Source organism: Peromyscus eremicus, chromosome 3, assembly GCF_949786415.1.
Source record: "Peromyscus eremicus chromosome 3, PerEre_H2_v1, whole genome shotgun sequence".
Lineage (NCBI taxonomy): Eukaryota > Metazoa > Chordata > Mammalia > Rodentia > Cricetidae > Peromyscus > Peromyscus eremicus.
The window spans coordinates 63,872,813-63,888,243 of NC_081418.1; the positions used below are offsets into that span (position 1 = coordinate 63,872,813).

The window sequence follows — 15,431 nt, forward strand, 5'->3', positions numbered from 1 at the left end:
TAAGGCTCTGGTTGTTTTGTGTGTGCAAGTAAGTGTCCCATTGGTCAGTCACAGCCTCATCTAAGGTGCAATAAGGCCAAGTCAGGGCCTATGCAGGGACTGGCTAACTGGGCCAGCAACCGAGTCAGTGTTCAAAGGCTGGAAGGGGGTCAGGAGACGGCTTAACAGTTAAGAGCACTGGCTGCTCTTGCTGAGGACCTGAAGCTGGTCCTCACCCACCTGGCGGCTCACAACCTTCTGAAACTCCAGTTCCGGGGGATCCTATACCCTCTTCTGGGCTCTAAGAACACCTGGCATATAAGTAGTGCCCATATATGCAGGCAAATACACCTAAAATAAACTAATAAAAAAAAAAAAAAGAAAGAAAGAAAGGCTTACACTCACCGCGATGGTGAGTTGCCTGGAAAGCAAGAGATAGTATGTGCATGTTGCACTGCGAGGAAGACACGATTTCTATTCCCTTTCTAAATTACTATTGTCGTTTTAAAACACTGAAAGTTTCCTGTCTGCGTTGGCCCTGACTTGAAGAGCTAGAGCTAGCCAGACCTGAGAGCTGCGCCTCTGTTTGCACGAAAGGGCCTCTGGCACTGGCTGAGGGACAGTTTGCAAGAGGCAGCTAAGCCAGGGCTTAACCCAAGCAGCCTGTGACCACCTGGGAGTCCCAAGCCGAGTAAGCTGAACAAACCAAGGCTCACAACAGCCCTGACGCTCCCTGCCCCCTTTCTAGGTTTTTTTTTTTTTCTTATTTTGTTGTTTTCTTCCTTTTCTCTCTTTTATTGAATTCCAGCATAAAAACAAATATTATGGTTGAAAGAACTATTTTAATCAGGACAATTAAAATATAACAAATATAAAACCTGCAGGCATCTTGGTGAAACTGGGTGGGCTTTCAACACTAACCCGTCGCGGATCCCACTCGTCCACTTCCACAGTCTGCCTTCCTGCTTTTCATGAAGACACCCAGAACTCTTCCTGGGGTATTACAGGAGTCTATGGAAGGAAGGGGGGCCGCTAGGGGTGAGCTGAACCAGAGTCGGAGCACGCCCTGCTGCTAGTGCAGCCCTAGCCCCTGGGGCCTATTCTAGCACCCTGCTGAACAAAGTCCTGGAGACTGACTGGATTGGAGCAGCCCTGACTCCCCCGGGGTCGCCGCTGCGTGGAGCCCATGGGCAGGTACATCCCTTTCGCGGTCCCAGCCTAGGGTCCCGCCCCGCGCCCCAGGCCTGACCCCGCGCGGCTCTGCCCGGGTCGGTTGCGCGGGCCGGGGAGATAAGCGCGCGCCTTTGTTCCTCCCCAGCTGGGTAAACCGCGCGGCCGCCCTTGCCGCGCCCGCGGGGGGGTGTCACCCTGCGTCCCGCCCCTGCGCCGCCCGGGACAATGGGTCGGAGCCGCGCATTGTCAGGCACCGTGTGTACCCGGGGCGGGGCGGCAGGTGCGCGGGCGGCGGAATGCGGGGTCGGCGCGGGGCCGAGCGGCTGGGAACCCCGCGGGCAGGTGACCCCGGGGGAGCTCCATCTCCTGCTGGACGCAGACTCCCGGAGGTGGGAGCCGCGCGCGCGATGGTGGTGCGGGGCGCGGACCCGAGTCGCTACCGCCGTCCCCGCGAGCCCGCGCCGCACACCTGGCGCTCCCTATAGTGATTTACGAAGTGAAAGTGTTAAACGAGGCCACCAGCTGGAGCCCGGGCCGGCTTTATGCGTTTTATTAGGTGTCCTATTATGGAAAATAAACTTTAATCCGACCATAAAATCCAAATCTGAAAAACATATTCGCCCTTGTAGTCTGAACACTGCGGCATTCTTGGCGCAGGTCACACCTCCGAAGGATTAGTTTTATTGAGGGAGACACAGAGTACGGCGGAACTTTGATACTGGGGGGCAGGGAGCATTCTTCTTGGTACCCACACCTTGCGACGCTTCACGGAAGGCTCCCAGACCCTTCCTTAGGATTCCCAACATCTCCAAGCCACCTCTCGGGCCGCTTTCCTCCCAGGGGTTCTCACCTAGTTAGCCCTGGGGCTCTACTGACTGATCAGAGGACTCTCTCCGACTGTCCCTGAAACCCTAAAAATAGGGGAAGACTCCAGGGCTCCTTTAACTGGTGACCCTGAGAGGTGTACGGTGTAACCACCCTGAAGCACAGGGCCGGGCATCGAGCCATATTCAAGAGCCACACAGTTCTGCGAGGCTAACGGACAGAGCGACCTGCTTAGCGCTTAATTTGTAAGAGAAAGGAGAAAAGGGCGCACGGTAGGGGGTGGGGAGTGGGGATGTAGAATGCCGAGGCTAGGTGTGAAAACGTAAAAAACCTCTTCATCTCCTTTTTTTAGATGCGGTCTTGCTAAGCAACCCACACGGCCCCTGGCAGTTTTTCTGCCTGAGGTTCCAGAATGGTGGGATAATAGGTTTCTGATACGACCGTCATCACCAGCTTCATCATTTAGACATGGTCCCCCTATGTAGACCCTGGTTCGTATCAGCTGCCCTCTGCAGAGCTGTGGTGACAGGCATGTGTCCCCATCTCTCTCACCACGCCTCTTGTAGGCACCAGATCTCTAGAACTTTCTCATTTTCCCAAACTGAAGTTGTGTTCCTGCAAACAACTCCACAGACCCTCTCTTTCCACTTCCTGGCAACCACCAGAGGACTAAGTCTGAGGGTCTAAAATGATGCCATTGGTGTGGAAAGATTGCCCAGTGGTTAAGAGTACTTTCTGCTCTTGCAGAGGACCTGAGCTTGGTGCCCACACCCACTTAAGGCCTGTAAACTCCGACTCCAGGGGATCTGGACCGCTTGCCTCTACCCTCCAGGGGTACCTGCACTCACATGAACATACACAGAGATATTTATACACATTTAAAAAAACTAAATGGTGCCTATGTATGTGGCTGGTTTACTTCCTCAGGGCAATAGTCTCCTGGACTCATCCATGCTGAGGCATGTGGCAGAGCCTTCCTCCCTCCCTCCCTCCCTCCCTCCCTTCTTTCCTTCCTTCCTTCCTTCCTTCCTCCCTCCATAGTGTGAACATTTTGCTCATAGACTCACCTGCACTTGAAGACCTAGCTTGCTCCCAGCTCTTGCCTCTTTTGAATAATAATGCTGTAAAATATGAGCGTGCTTATTTCTCCTTCAGAGCTTGCTGTCAGCTCCTTCGGATATTCAGAACTAGCACTGCTGGCCCATACCGTGGTCTGGTTTAATTTTGCTGCTGTTTGGGTAACAACGGGAATTGAACTCAGGGCCTCATACATACTAGGCAAGCACTCTACTGCTGAGCTATGTTCTCAGCCCGGTTTTGATTTTTTTGAGACGCTTCTATATGGTTTTCCACGACGACTGCCCCACTTTACACTTCCATCTAGTCAGTACACAAGGGATCAAATTTCTCCACATCCTCACATCAACACTTGTAGTCTTCTGTATTTGTAGTGAGTTCATCATCTTAAAGGTCTGACTGATGTTTCTCCTCCTAGCCATTGGTGTCTGTCCGAGTCCTCTGCGAGTCTTCAGTTGTGTTATTTTGATTTTTGCTGTGGTGGATTGTTGTTCTTTATTCTCTATGTTAACTCATTGGTGTGCTGTGTTTCCTGTCTTTTCTAGGCGGACCTTTCTGTTAACTGTGTCCTTCGTGGCGCTGAAGTTTTTCATTGGTGGACTCCAGCTGCCTATCTTTGTTTCTCTTGTCCGTGCTTTGAGGGGGTCATAAAGTTATGTTTCCCTCTGGGCTGGGGAGGGCTAACATGAAAAGAGCAGGCCTGTCTCCTCAACTTCTAGTTGCTCTGGCCTTCCAGACCTTGTACTATTAACCTGTCTCTATAGTCTCTCACCGACCTCAAGGGCTGGAAAGGGTGTGGATTATTTTAGATCCCTAAAGAAATCAGCCATCAGAGTCAGACCTTTAGATTATGTGAGTACAGCTGGGGGTCCTGGGAGTCCAGCTCAGCTTTGGGTGGGAGCTCTCTAATCGGATCCAGACCTTACATCACGGCGCAGGGCTGCAGAATCACTCTACAGAAGCACCTTTAGGTAGAAGAGGGACACACCTTAGGGATCGGGCATGGACAGCTGCGGGCTGGGCCACCTGAGGATATCTGAGTATGATACTTGGAATTCGAACTCCGGACATCAGGACGCCCACTGTGTTGACCTGGCTGGCTCTGATTCTGGGAACCCAATCCTTGGGACGGCAAAGCCATTTTCCATTTTCTAGCCCCACCACCCTGGCCCCGGGGCACAGAGGCTTGAGTGAGGACGGAGGAGAGGCCCAAGGCGGTTCTTGCGGGTGGCGCAGCCAAGCGGGTGACCCTGAGTGGGGGCGCGGCCCTCCCTGAGCGCCAGGAGGCCTCCTGGCAGTTCTTTAGGCGGAATGAATGTGCGCAGTGCCCGGAGTAAGCTAGGATGAGGCAGTGATTATATTTAAATTTGCTATAATTGATTTGGGGAAGAGCTACTGTGACAAGAACGAATTGATCATTAAATTTATTAGCGAGATAAATTCCGCTGCGATTAAGCTGCTGGCTTGAGACACTGAGGCCGCCGGCGGATCTGCGCGCCAAACTAGAGTCTTGCTGCCCTGCTGTACCCGAGTGCGGAGAAACGGAAGGGGGTGGTCTTTGTGGTTGTTTCTTCCTCCAGCGTTCCGCTGGCCTTTGTTCCAGGGGAGCGTCTCTCCCTTGGAGTGGGGGCACCCAGAGTTCCCAGGTCGGTTGTTACCCTTCCATCCCAGATCCAGGCCTCCCTTTTCTGTTTACCCAGTGTTTAGGGCTCCGAGGCTCTGAGACTGGGATGGCCATCCTCAGAGGGAAAATAACCCCCAGATGTGGAGCAAACCTGCGAAGAGATTGCTTCGGGCTGACCCTCGCCAATGTGTTAGAAATTAAAAAGAGATACATACATCCTTTTTAAAAGGCGGAAAGAAAAAGCATCTGCCTTTTCTCTCTCTCTCTTTCATTCGCTCCTCTCAGATTTTCCTATTCCCTTTCCTCCAGCCCTTTACTTTCCCCGCCCTGCAAACCCAGTTTCGCCCCCAAAGAGCCTTTGGATCTGAAGGCTGCTGGGATTCGGGTCGATCGCGCGCATGGCGCTCAGCAGCTGCCCTGCCTGGCTTCCATCCCCACGCCCCGCTTGGGCCGGCTTGGATTTTACGGAAGGAGCCCGGGGTGATAATGAGCTGCCAGGAGGATATTAATCTGGCTCGGCTCTGAGATGGAGGAGTGCCCCGCTGGCCCCGCTGTAATCACCCAAATGAAACTCCAGGCCCCTCTGAACTCTCATCAGCTGGGAGGGAGGGCGGGCGGGCAGAAGCAAGGGGAGGGGACTGTTCGCCCTCACCCAGGTGTGGGAGAGAAAGTGACCGACAGGCGGCAGACACCAGAAAGGGTGAGCGTCCCTCTACATCTGGTCTTAGTAGAAAACTGGCCGCCAAGACAGCCAAGCGGGAATGGGGAGCGGGGGACGAACCAGACCCGGAGGACCCAGTATTCCCAGGCCAGAGTCAGAATGCAGAGGTCCAGTGCGCCTAGGGCTGGGCCCGCCCGGCATGTGTGCCGCACATGGTCTAGGGGTTGAATGATTGATGGCGTTTGCTGCGGAGGTTTATTAACCCAGAGCCATTGCAGCCCTGGCATAGAGCATTCTTGCTGCCCGCCTCTTCCTCTCAGAAGACATTTGCACAGATCCAACAAAATCGTTCCTGGCTAGCACAAGGGACATTGTGCTGGCGGAGGGGCCCTGGTCAAAAGGAGAACGCGCTGCATGGCGCCATTGAGCGCTTTTCCGGGAAATGTGCTTGCTTAGCCCCTGCGGTCTCTAGGACCCCAAATGCCACTAACACCTAGTTGTTGGCAGCTTATTCTCCGAAACATTTAAATACTATATTCCCATGCCAATGAAGCTAAAAGATCCAGCAAGTAAATGGGAAATAAACACAGTGTCCAAAATCACTCGGCTAAGAGTCACACGAACAGCTCAGGGTTGAAGCCAGGCACTCGGGTTTGCTCTGACACCTGGCCTCTGATATTTTTAGCCACACTTCACACCTGCGCCCCCACGGCCTCCTGCACCTTCAGCCTCCGGAGTCAGGTTCGGTCTTGGGGGCCCAAGCGTAGAGGTGGTCCTGACACCCACTCGTCATTCCGACTTTCACCCTTTTCTGACAGTCACGAAGCAGACACCCTGACCATCATCCCGACAACCAAAACAGCCAGACCCCACAAGATTTGCACTTCCTGGGCTGGCGATGTGGACCAGTGGCAGAGCACTTGCTTAGCTTGCCCAAGGTCCTGGGTTCAATCCCCCTCCTTCCAAAATTAAAGTTCTTTTTTTTTTTCACTCTCATCCAGTACAAAACCAATTTATTTTACATTCCATCTCCACCCTGGGGAACGGGGAAGCTAAATAATAATTTAGCATGCATAAGTAGACGTTTCTTTCTTTATATATAAATACAATATACAAAAATACACTACCATTCTGAGATTTTTCAGCAGTCTGAATGCTCATAACACCCACCCACCCCCATACAAAGGCATAAAACCTTTTTTCTGTTTTCAATTCTCAGCAGAATGGTGTCTCCAAAGGAGGTTTCAAGTTTCTAGGTCACTTAACACTGTAGTTTTCCCTTCTCCGATGAGGGAAGAGGCAGGCAGAAGCCACTCCTAGAAGGGGTCAGTTCTTCTCACAAACACCTCCGGCCAACACAACCCGAAATTAAATTTAAAAGAACGAAAGTTCACCTTGGAGCTCTCCTTCTCTTTGTGTTCTCTCTCTCTCTCTCTCTCTCTCTCTCTCTCTCTCTCTCTCTCTCTCTCTCTCTCTCTCTCTCTCTCTCTCTCTCTCTCTTTTCCTTGCTATTCTTTGAGGGCCCAAATAGGACCCCCCACCCCAGCCCGCACCTGGATGCATGGTCCGGGGAGAGGCTGCCAGACTGGCTGCAGGCCACAGGATGGGGTTGGAAACCCGTAGCCGGGTGGCGGTCGTGCGCGTCCCTGCTGCCGAGCTTGAGGCAACTACTGGGGCGGAGGTTGGTGCCCCGGCCCGCCCGGCCTTGGGGGAGGCGAGTCGTCCTCGGATGAGCAGTCAGACGAGGCGGCGTGGGCACCCGCGCCATTGCTGTAGGGGAAGTGGTCGTCCTCATCCTCATCCTCATCCTCATCCAGGTCACTGTCTCGCAAGTCCCGCAGGCGACGGCCGCTGGCCTTGTCCCCGGACACCGGCGGCCCCAGCAGCTCTTCCTCGGCCTTCTCCTCAGCGCAACCTTTGCCGGCGCCCCCGCCGGCGCCCTTTTGCTTCTCCGCCTCCTGAGCAGCCTGTTCTTTGGCCTTTTTGCTGCGTTTCCATTTCATTCGGCGGTTCTGGAACCAAATCTTCACCTGCAGGCACAAGTGAGCGTGAGAAATCCGCCACCTGCATTCCCCACGAATCCAGAGGGTGTGAGCACTAGGGACTCCTGCCCCCTCGGCCCACCCTAACCCTAGAAGGGGCTTCACTAGAGGGCTGAGAAGCTGACTGGGCAGCGGCTTCTCAATTCCCTCGCCCCTACATCCACTCTACTCATCAGTAACCCCATAGCTGGGCGTGGTACCCCCAACTCCCCAGCTGGGAGTGTTTACTCCATGCCCTTGGTCTACCGAAGCACCAAGGCAGCTGGCAGGTCTCTAAACTCTCAAGTCCGCACCTTTCTAGAAAAAGAACCTCCTAGAACGTGGCCTGAGGGACACCTTCTCCAGAATAGAGAATACAGATTGTTAAATACAGATTCTCGGTCTGTACCCCAACCCTATTGAGTCAAACCTCCAGCGCGGAAACGCTCTGGGTCTTCCTAGAACCTCGCCCACCGAGAATTAATACCCAACCTAAAGGTCAAGAGGCTGGGACCCAGTTCCCCAAATCAGTACCCGCCTGGGCGGTTTCGAGGGACTGGCTGACCGGGGGCGGGGTATCAGGTGCGCACCTGGGTCTCTGTGAGCATGAGCGAGGTGGCCACCTCAAAACGCTTGGGCCTCGACAGGTACTTGTTGAGCTTGAACTGGTGTTCCAGCTCCAACAGCTGCTGGCTGGTGAAGGCGGTGCGAGGCCTTCGGCACTTCCCCAAGAGGTTCGACTGCGCCTGGGCTGTGGACCAAAAGGGCGAGAGGCCTTTGTAGGCTTGTCCACTGCCCCGGTTCCGGCCATTGCTGCCCTTGCCCCCCCTCCCCCAAGGTCCAGCCTCCAGCGCCCACCCTGCAGAAGTGGGTTTCTTTTCAACATCAGTGTCTACTCCCCACGGACCGGAGAACCCACATCTCAGACACCAAGCAGAAGGGGAGATCTTGGGGTACAGACCGACAATCTTATCATGTGAGGGTCGTGATTAAATCGAGTCTGTTGCCTGCTCTCAGTGGCCACCTGTATGAACACTGGGAGGAAGAGGGTTGATCTAAAAGCTTGGGAAGCCGGCCTGGTTCAGCAAGAGACCAAAGCGCCCCCCCCCACCTTCTCATAGAGGGCCTTCCTCCACCTCAACCTAGAAAAGCACCCATGCTCTTGGTTCTGCCACCATCTTAAAGCAGAAGAGCAGAAAAGCCGCGTGGGGCCCGCGGACCATGGGGGAGGGAGAAGAGAGAGAGAGAGAGAGAGAGAGAGAGAGAGAGAGAGAGAGAGAGAGAGAGAGAGAGAGAGAGAGAGAGGAGAAGGGTAAGGACAGAAGCTGGAGCCTAAATAAGCATATTTATCAGGGTGTCTCCAAGTCTGTCTTGACAAGCTCCCTCCTCCTCCTAGAGCAGAGGACACAGGGACTGGAAGCCTGTTCGACGATTCTCATTACTCAAATTAAAGGCTGAGCTGTGAGTGGATCTGGCTTTCGGTGTGTTCCAGGAGATCTGTGCTTTATTTACATAATTTCGCACGGTTACATCACAGAGAATTTTATGACCTCAAAACGAGACTTCCCTTGATTTCCCAGGAGTCCAAAGAGTGTTAGACAATAAAAGAAAGAAAGCAAAGGAAAGAAAGAGGCCAGCCCCTGGCTGGGATGAGCTCAGGCTCCCCTGGGATGGGCAATTTGCTTTATAGGAAGGTCCACGCCCCCTGCTTTAGTTAAACAAGGCTACGAATTCCCAACTTGACAATACATTAGAACTCTAATTAAAACACTGGCTCGGAAGGGATCATTGGGAAATGCCATCCAATGGGTAGAAACAACCAATTAAAGAAAATCAAGTCTGTTTTCCCAGGTGAGAGGGTAGTCCCAGGAATAGAACACTCAGCCACCCTCTGCTGCATTCCTTAGTGCCGGGCAGGGTCTAGGGTTTGGATTCTTTTCTCCATGTAGAACAGGCCATATTTTTAATGCAGCCACCATGAGACACTATGGGCTGGGTGTGCTGGCAAAGGGGTCCCACTTGCAGGGATTTGGAGTGATCATGGGCTCCACAAAAACATCCCCCCCCCCCCAGAGCACTTGGGTCGTCAGGAAACCCAAAGCCATAGAGGTCTGTTGGTGGTGTGACCAGTGACCAGCTCCTCTCTGGGCACCTATGCATCCCAAGCCTAGGTAGGAGGTGCGGCCATAATGGACATTTATGGGTAGGTTTCCATCTGAAGGGTTTGCTGGGCTCCTCACCCAGGCTTAGATGCTGCCCAGGACTTACTGGATAGGGACAACGTCAGAGACTGAGCTGCAGCCCCCCAACTGAGGTTAATGGAAGCCTTTCCTCTTTGCCAGAGATCAACAAGGCTGGCCTTCTTGGAGCCAAGCTGGGAAAAGCCTGGGTGGCTGTGAGCAAACAAGTGCTCTGGCTGGGATTCTCTCACCACCTTGCTACTTCTGCAGTTCTCAGGGGTCCTCGCTTGCTTTCTCTGTTTAGTCACAACCACGGCCACTAGCAGAGGAATCTGAATTCTGGCGAGTGTTTATTTCTGTTTTCTTTTTTGCTTTTTTTCCCTCCAGTGCCTGCATCTCCGCAGTCTAAACAAACCCACTCAGACGGAAACAATGGGGTCTCTTTGTTTGGGTGTTGGGCGGCTGAAGGGAAAGTCATATACATCTTCTGTTCTGGCCGGAATGGGAAGGCAGCTTGCCCCGACCCATGTGGGGCACAGGGTAAGAGTAAGAGCCAGGGTGCCCTACATAGATGCAAAGGCAGCGTGTGCCAGGGAAGTCTGAAATGGCCCCTGAAAGGTTGTCCTTCTTGGGTGGCAGAGAAGATGCAGCAGGCTGGGCCTTCTTTGCTCCCACCTTGGACAGGAGCTCCCAAAGGTGCTGGGAACCTGGAATTCCAGGAGGACACTTGCTATGTAGAGTCCCTGCGACCTTCTGTTCAAAACAGACCTCTTGGACATTGTATACAGGAACCCCCACCACACACACACACACACACACACACACACACACACACACACACACACACACACCTTGGCCCTTCAGAGGAAGGCAGAGTCCTGACAAGGACCAGAAAAGAGCTTGGGCCCTGGCCTTGTAGCCCTGATACTTCAGGAGTCCATGTTCTCCTTAGCTACTTCTGGACCCGGTGATGCGTCTCTTCCTAGCCCATTATGGAGCCGCTGGCCAAGTTCATGTTCCCCGTGCTAAGCCCCAGGTTTCAGTGACCCTAAAACCTTCCCCATTCGAGGCCCTCTTTGGCTAGCCTTCCCACGCACTTCCTTCTCCAACCTGCAAGTTAATCATTAGGTTTCAGCCTCACACCTCTAACCTCCCTGGTCCATTAAGAGAGAAAGAGAAAGCAAGGCCTGAGCGTGGCCATTTTAATAATTCTCTGCTCCTCTCACGCCGCGCGGCCCACGCGAGGCCTCACAGGCCCGGGGATGAGCTGTGGCGGCTTCGCTGCGCTTGCATAGCTCACGGAGAGCCGAGGCAGAAAGGAAGGGGGTGCGGGAGAGGAAGATGCGCGAGAGAACTGCCCCGGTGCTGCGCAGGTACTCACAGCTGAAGTCCGGCATCTTGGGCAGGATCATGCCCGCGGTGGACGCGCGCAGCCACTGGTCCAGCTGGAAGGTGCCGGCACCCAGCTTGATGGGGTCGGCAGGGTGAGCGGGGTGCGCGCCCTGCACCTGAGGGTAGGAGTAGGAAAGCGCAGGGTGCTGGCCCGCCAGCGCAGCCGCCGCTGCTGCCGCCGAGTAACCGTAGACTGGGTGACCGTAAAGAGCCGCTTGTGCTGGGAGGCCAGCGCCGCCCTGCGCGGCCCCCGGGTGCAGCCCCAGTGCCAGGCCGCCGGCAGCGGCAGCAGCCGCAGCGGCAGCGGCGGCGGCGGCGGCACCCGGGTGCGCGTGGTGGTGGGGAGTGCCCGGCCCACCCGCCGCGCCGCCGCCTCCTCCGGCGCCCAGGAATCCGGGCTTGGGCAGCAGAGCGCAGTGCGCAGCCAGCAAGCGTGGGGGCGACGGGCTCTCAGCCCGCAGGCGGTCTCCCGGCGCTGCAGTGGCCTCCGAGGACACTGGGCTGCAGCTGCGGCTTGCCCCGCTACTGGTCCCCCCGCCACCGCTGCCGCCTCGACCGGGGCCAGATGCTGTGGCCGCGAGCGAAGTGACCAAGGCCAGCGGCGCGCTTTGAGTGGAGGCGGCTCGCGGGGGATCCACCGCCAGCAGGGCGTCGATGCGGAAATTTTTGGATTTTTCCATCGGCTCGTTTGGGGCTGACGATCAGTGTCCAGGGGTGGGCGACGCGGTCGTGTATGGGCTTGCAGAGACTGAATGTGGCGGTGGCCAGCCCTAGGGCTCGGTATTGTTACTGCGATTATTTGCCAATAATCAAAGTCGCAGCCGTAAACTCAGCCGAGAGCGACCATGATCCAGATGCCTCCTCCTTGTGGTCCTCGGGGCGACTGCGCTCCACTCGCTGGTACAAACTCCCACGCGAGCGCTCCTGCGAGTTTGGATTGGGGAGGCCGGCTCTCTGCTCTCAAGCGCTCAAGCGACCGCGCCGAGGCCGCTGGCGCCTTGGTGGGGACCCGCGCCCCTCCGCACACTTGAAGCTCAGCGCGGTCTGGGATTGGCGCGCGCAGCGGGGGCCCGGGGAGGGGTGTCCGTCCGGCGATTGGCCGAGGGGCGCACCTGTCACGGTCCAGTTTGCCTGCCGCCCCGCCCCTGCGCCCCCAGGTCCTAAGTAGCGGGTGGTGAGCTGCAGTGGTGGGGAAGAGAAGATGCGTAAAAGAGTTTGGAGGCTGAATACAGGCCTGCCGCTCCGTTGGTGCTGAGTAGGTGGCGGGCACTGGTAACCTTGGGTCTCTGTGAGTGCCCCTGAGTCCCCTAGACACCTTGTTCACTAGAAGCCGATACCTTTTCTTCCTCCAGCTACTCGTGCGCTCTTGCGGGAGTTGTGGACTGTTCTGTGCTGGGGAACTAGGTGGTTCCTCACCCCTGATGACCACTAGGGGCCCAAACCGGGACCCTGAGCTCAGCACGCTGAAGACCAGAATCTCCCCCCACCCACCCCAGACGCCTGCTCCTGAATCTTGGGCGTCTCAAGGTGGCTTGAGTCCCAGTCACCAATCCTCTGAAGGTCGAACCTTCGAATCTGCCCCCCCCCCCCCGCCTCCAAAGTCTCCTGCGCCGCAGATGTTTGTTGAAGGTTTCCGGTGTGTATAAATATGGTGAGTGAGAGTTTGACACACACAAATCTTTGTCAGGAGCTCCTCCACCCACCCACCCCCGCCAGGGTGGAGAGAGAACAGACTCACATTGGCTTGAAGGTCGTTCGTTCAGGTGCCAGTGAGCCGGACCTAGGTGACAAAGTTCTCTTGGCGGAGCCTTGCCTCGTGGGCGTTCAGGGGAAAGGCTTTGCGGGGTTCTGCCGAGGGCTGCACCTTCACACTGCGCCCTCCCCAAGGCTAAGGGAGCCACAATCAGGCTCTCGCCTCCTCCTGCCGGCTGTGTCCAGGAAAATCAGAAGAGGGCTTCCGACTGAGCAAGTTATTAGAGTGTGAATCCAGACCTCATCCTATACACACATCAAATGTTTACAGTAGAAGAGCTTCCTTCTAGGTTTGGTTTTGTTTTTAAGTTTAACCAATCAATAAGTAGGTTGGGAAACTAACAGGGCTTTGTCGTTAGCTCCATCCTCAGGTATCTTCCCCAAACAGGAGGGGAAGGTGGGAGGGATTTCCAGGTTCCTGAAGCTTGACTTCCTAAGCAGGTGAGAAGTTCACAAAGGGGCGGAAATGGGTCAGGAAGCGGCAGGGGTCCCTAAGACAATCCGTGCTGGATGAACTGAAAAGTAGTAGGCAAGGGCCGGATGGTGATGGCACACGCCTTTAATTCCAGTACTGGGGAGGCAAAGGCGGGTGAATCTCTGTAAGTTCGAGGCCAGCCTGGTCTTACAGGACCAGGACAGCCAGGGCTTAAAACCCCTGCTGAAAGGAAGGAAGGAAGGAAGGGAGAGAGGGAGGGAGGGAGGGAGGGAGGAAGAGAAAGAAAGGAAGAATGAAAAAAGGAACAGATAAGGCTGTTTTAAGAGGGGTTTTTTTTGTTCATTTGTTTGTTTGTTTTGGAAAGATAAATATGAGGACTATACTTTTCTCCTCAAGAGTTTTTATTCAGGAGAAACTTGACACAATGGTTCTGTTCTGGGTGAGTGGGATTCCTTTTTCATTATGACAGGGTGGTCCTGAGGTGCATAGTCCTGCCTGGAAAGCCGGGAACAGAGCAGGAGCAACTTGGAGTAAATGCTACACAGCTTTGCAAAGGCCGGGCCGCCAGACACAAAAAGCACCATGTCTACATAGGTGCTGTCTTTAGGTGCTGTCCCTTTGGGGTGATTAAAATGCAGCCCTGCCTCTAAGTAGGAACACTTCTGCTCCATGAATACCTGCTAAGTTTCGCGTGCTTTCTGTATCATCTTTAATCTTCGTTATGATGCTACAAGGAGGGTTTGCCATCTTTGTCTTTTAGAGCACAGGTTCAAAGAAACTGTCTGATTTTGGGGGCCACACCTGCTTGCCCATGAAGCTTCTCATCTGTATTTGTCCTGGTTCCTCATCTCATCTGATGCTGTGGGCAAGATGCGTTGAAGGAGAACGGAGATTCCTGCTACTTTTCTCCCGTGGAGGAAGGCCAAATCAGGCAAGCAAGGAAGCTGGGCTGCATCCCTCCCCAGGATGCAGCTTCTTCTAGGTGAGAGTAAGCTGACTGGTCCCAAAAGGAATTATTCCAGATGGAAGAGAATGACTGCAGATGAGATTCCCCTGAGGTGGACCTCAGTGGACCCGCATCCTCTCTGGCCTGCAGCACCAGAGCTGTTTTTGCTGATGGGGGGTGTTAGGTCTGTTGAGTTTAGGCACAGGTTTCCTCAGTAAAATCATCCTAATAGAAGAATTCATTGCCTATTTGTTGTGTAAGTGATGTGCTCCCAAAGCCTGTAGACCCTTTTCCCCTTTCCACTGTCTGGAGTTTGAGAACCCATAAGGCCATAACCCTTCCAGTCCCCCACCACCTGTGGGCTGAGTGAGACACTACCAAGAGCCTCTTTGGTGAAGGGGGACCTTCGCGTGCCAGACTTGATGGGTTTATTTCTTTGTCTGGCAAAGTGGGGGTTGGGCCAAACAGACTCTGAAGTCAATGGGCTTGAACGTGATCATATGTTCTGCTTCTGTTTGAGAATAAGTTAATGCCCGTTGGAGGTGTCCGGTAAGTTGTTCGCTGAGAGGCAGAAGTGAAGAGAAAGACTGGGAGTTATCTGGAACTGGGATCTTTGTGTGTTTTACGATGTGTGAAGTGAGCATGCTGGGTCTCTTCCTGTTCCCAGTGTCTATTGACCCAGCCCAGCTGGCTTTGGGACAGCCTGGGACTGAGCTGGCGGCTTACTAGGGGCTCGATGAGAGATCAAAGGTCTGGCCCCAGCAGTTCCCAGCCTTGTGCCTCCAGGTAGCCCCCTTCTCCAGCGTCCCCAGGGACCTAGGGAGGCTTTGGGAGAGCAGGGAGGAAGAACTCTCTTGCCCAAAGGAGGCTGGGATTAAAGTCCCAGAGTACCTTTAATCAGTTGGCTCCCGGTCATTTTCTCTCCTTGCCCAGCCAGGATCTCTTTCTTGGGTCTTTCTTGTAGTAAGTTACTGAATATAGCCTGCAATTAAGCCTCTTCTCAGTACTGAAAAAGGAGAGTGTTGATTTATATAAACAGCCACGAAAGAGTAAGATGTTGGGGGGGGGGGCTGAATGATGGTTCAATGGTTCCACAGTTCAGAGCTTAAGAGTGAGTACTGCACCTGCAGGGGACCCAGGTTGGGTTCTCAGCATGCACTGCCACTCACAACCACCTGCAACTCCGGCTCCAGGAGATTGCCCTCCCTCGTATGGCCTCCTCAGGTACCTGTACTCATGTATGCACACCCACAAATAGACACAAACTTACACATAATTAACACATAAAAATAAAACCTTTAAAGAAAGATGTTATAATCTATGTCTTTTACACCTGGAATTATACAAGAACTCAGGACAAAATGT

The 15,431-nt window shown here is 54.3% G+C and overlaps 1 protein-coding gene across 1 annotated transcript; it reads right to left on the bottom strand.

Annotated features, from left to right (window-relative positions):
- Positions 1-6,889: 6,889 nt before the first annotated feature.
- Positions 6,890-11,671, bottom strand: Mnx1 (motor neuron and pancreas homeobox 1). The gene is made up of 3 exons (XM_059256655.1): positions 10,922-11,671; positions 7,951-8,111; positions 6,890-7,369 (listed from the first exon to the last, which is right to left on the bottom strand). The coding sequence occupies exons 1-3, from the start codon at positions 11,610-11,612 to the stop codon at positions 7,007-7,009; spliced, it is 1,215 nt and encodes a 404-aa protein (XP_059112638.1). The 5' UTR covers positions 11,613-11,671; the 3' UTR covers positions 6,890-7,006.
- Positions 11,672-15,431: the final 3,760 nt, after the last annotated feature.